A 3,733-nucleotide genomic window follows, 5' to 3' on the forward strand; every position below is an offset into this window, starting at 1 on the left:
GAACTTGGCAAGCCTGCTGATCAACTGAACGCTGTCTCTGTGTCATTCCTTCTTCGCCGACTCCGTCCACACCTTTGGGGACCCCTGGACCTGCTGGGGCAGGACCCCAGCAGCCATCGCCCATTTATAAAAAAAAAAAAGGTTCCATCATTTCAACGTATGTACATCTGTGCTTTATGTTTTTTATTATTACCACAAGTAAAGGTCAAGAATTGTTATCTTTCTTTAAAATTTTTTTTACTGTTTCACTTCATTACTGCTCTGTATGTGAGTGACGTAGGTGCTTATGTAGGTGTCTTCTAACTTATAGCGAAAATCACATTACGTCACGCTGTAGAAATAGATCTCCGACGTAACCCGAGGACCTACTGCATCAAATAAAAATAATAATAAATGAACGTGTACATAGATATCTATATTATAAAAGGCCTGTGGCCCTAATGACCAAAGACTAACGCAGGTAGGCAGGGCTGCGAGCACGGAGAGGCGCGTGCAGGTGGGCGGGGCCATGCAATTTTGCACGCTGGGCTTATGTATCATATATGTATCATAGGTTGTGGTTCCCTATGACCATCTCTGGGCACCCTGTACTTAGTATGTTCCAAAAACAGACTTCCCAGGAGGAAAGCAATTGTTCAGCATGAGCCACATTGTTTGTACAAACTGTTTGCACAGTGAGACCCTCTTATCAATTCTGAAAATGATGAGAACCCTGTCAAAATCCAATGTTCAGGGTGCCAGCTACAGGCCAACCTTGCTAGCAAGCCTTTCTAAGAATAACAGGTAACTTATCTGCACTGTGCCTAATTGGTATAGGTATTCAATAAATGGTTTTATTGACTTTCCCATAGTTACCAATTGACTTAAATGAAGTACTCCCCATCCTCACCAAACTGAAAAGTATCACAGACTATTTATTTGTACTACTATCTAAATATTTAAGGCTCCTAAGGAATAAAGCAATTACTTTCTTGTGTTAAAATTAATGCCTATTCTTTTCCCACTGACCTATTTATACTTCCAACGGTTTTATTCTCCTGGATGTTATACGTCAATACCAGGACTGAATCATTTCAAGATTACTCATGTTTTTTGATGACATCTTCCTTGATTTAAAAGTTAGGAACCATTGATTGAGTGTAAATTTATAACTATTTAGCTGTGGCATTTATTCAGTCAGCACTTACGTGGATGTCTAATACATAAAAAGATGCATTCAGTGCTGCTCTGATTAACAACAAAAGGGAAGACTTTGAATTAGAGCCAGGGAATCTGTTGTGTCCCATCAATTTCCCCGTACCCACCATTCTTGTCCACAACTTATTTCCTTGAATCCCCTTGGAATAGCTTTGGAAGCCATTGCCTTAACTCATGAAGAGCTAACTGAAAGGAAAATTGAGCTCTATTTTTTTGTTTTCCTTTTTAAATGTTATATACCTAAAATGAGTCTCATCATTTAACAGAATATATTAATTTTTCATTTTAATCCCATAATGTTTAATAACTTACAATATCTTTGGTTTGTGAATCACATAGCGCTTTGCAAAAAGCATTTATATGTATTTACTTCATTTGGTTCTCAAAACTGTTTCCTCAAACTATTATAAGTAATGGCTGTCCAATTGATCCCCAAGTAATAAAGGAAAAACCTCAGTTGTGCCTTATCCAAGATCATATGGAAGCAAATGAAGACTAACAATACAGCCTGATGCTTGTAATTCAGATCCAAGATTCCTTCTACTCTGTACTTAAAGTATTAAGAATATGTTGAGGTAGTTGACTGAAATATTCTAAAAAGAACATATATACAGGGAATCATTTAAATGACCTGCTAATACTGTGGATGTGAAATAGAACTATAAAGTGTATTTAAAATTTAGTATTTGTCTCTCCTTTTTTGTCACCTTTCGTATATAGAGTACTGAATGCTTTACTTCCAACCCTGAGAAAACAGTACTGTTCATTAAAAGAAGCTGGCCTGTCAAATGCTGCCTTTGAGTCTGATTTCAAAGAGATTGAACATTTGGTGGAGAGGAAAAAAGTGGTTGTTTGGGCTGACCAAACTACTGAACCTGACAAGCAGAGCGATCTACCAGGGGTTTCTATGTTGATGACCTTTCCACAACTTGCACCAGTTCAGACTACTTCTTGTTGTAAGTATGGCTTTCATTTTATTGAATAAATAATAGCATTTGTAAAATGTAGTAGCCTCCTTAATATATCAATCTACAGAACAGTTAATTTTTTAATAGGTTTGAGAATTAATGGGAAGATGAGCTTCAGAATGGTTTCAATGAACCAGTATCTCTCATAGATCCAAGAGCAAGTATGCTTGACTTCCTAACTATCTCCAACAATAAAACCTTTAAGTTATTTCACCCATTTTTGATGTACTAATTTTACTTCTTTCTTTAAAATTTAATACCTATTAAGGACTAAAGATTATGATTAAGAATATCACATTCTTTTTTTAATATATTTTATTGATTTTTTTACAGAGAGGAAGGGAGAGGGATAGAGAGTTAGAAACATCAATGAGAGAGAAACATCAATCAGCTGCCTCCTGCACACCTCCTACTGGGGATGTGCCCACAACCAAGGTACATGCCCTTGGCCGGAATCGAACCTGGGACCCCACAGTCCGCAGGCCGACGCTCTATCCACTGAGCCAAAATAGTTAGGGCAAGAATATCATATTCTTTAATGCATAATAAGCTGTTCTTCAGATCTAATAGTGTAGAATTTACCCTTTTTCTGTTGGAAGATCACTTACAATCTACTTCATGAGTATGCATGGAACATTTTTAAACAGTTTTCACTTCAAAAGTTTTGATACATAATATTTTTCATTATTATTTAGTTAAAAATACTTTTGGGTTTCTGTTATAATTTCTTCTTTGATCCATGTGGCAAATTCTAGCCTATTTTGGGGTTATTGATTTCTAACTTCATAGAATTATATTTGCAGAAAATATTTTGTATGATTTTAATCTGTTGAAGTTGATGGATACTTGTTCTATGCCCAGTTAGCTTATGTAAGTATTTCAAGCATGCTTTTAAGAAATATATATTCTGTAGGCGTTAGTTGCAATAGTTTATAAAATCAGGTCAAATTGGTTGTGTTCTTCAAATCTTATTCTTAATGACTTATGTTTTAGTTTATGTTCTATCAAATACTGAGGAAACCTATTGAAATTTCCTCTATTTTTGTGGATTTTTCTATTTCGTATCAGTTTTATATTGCTGCCCTAACAAATTGGCATGAACATCCACACTAATAAAAGGGTAATATGTTAATTAGACTGACATCTGCCAGACAAAGCCACGATGGTGGGGGCCGAGGCAAAGGCGATTAGGGCCGATGAGGCAGGTAGGGGCAGTGAGGCAAACAGGTAGAGTGGTTAGGGGCAATGAGGCAGGCAGGCAGACTGGTTAGGGGTGATCAGGCAGGCAAGCAGAGTGGTTAGAGGTTTAGGGGTGATTAGGCAGGCAGGCAGGCGAGCAGTTAGGAGCCAGCAGTCCCAGATTGCGAGAGGGATGTTCGCCTGCTGGTTTAGGCCCGATCCGCTGCAATCCCAGATTGCGAGAGGGTACAGGCCGGGCTGATGCCTCCCCCACCCCCTGTGCATGAATTTCATGCACTGGGCCTCTAGTATCAGCTATATTACCTCAGAGTTCTGTAGGCCAGAAGTCCAACAGGTTCAATGCTGGGGTCCAGCCCCAGCGGGTCCAG

General features: G+C 38.2%; 1 protein-coding gene across 2 annotated transcripts in view; it reads left to right on the forward strand.

Annotated features, from left to right (window-relative positions):
- Positions 1-3,733, forward strand: part of KIF18A (kinesin family member 18A) — a 77,153-nt gene that overhangs the window by 41,471 nt on the left and 31,949 nt on the right. For both annotated transcript variants that reach the window (XM_006753947.2, XM_006753946.2), the window contains exon 14: positions 1,918-2,153. In XM_006753947.2, coding sequence (XP_006754010.1) covers positions 1,918-2,153 — 236 coding nt within the window. The remainder of the gene's footprint in view (positions 1-1,917; positions 2,154-3,733) is intronic.

Source organism: Myotis davidii, unplaced genomic scaffold, assembly GCF_000327345.1.
Source record: "Myotis davidii unplaced genomic scaffold, ASM32734v1 scaffold330, whole genome shotgun sequence".
NCBI classification, from domain to species: domain Eukaryota; kingdom Metazoa; phylum Chordata; class Mammalia; order Chiroptera; family Vespertilionidae; genus Myotis; species Myotis davidii.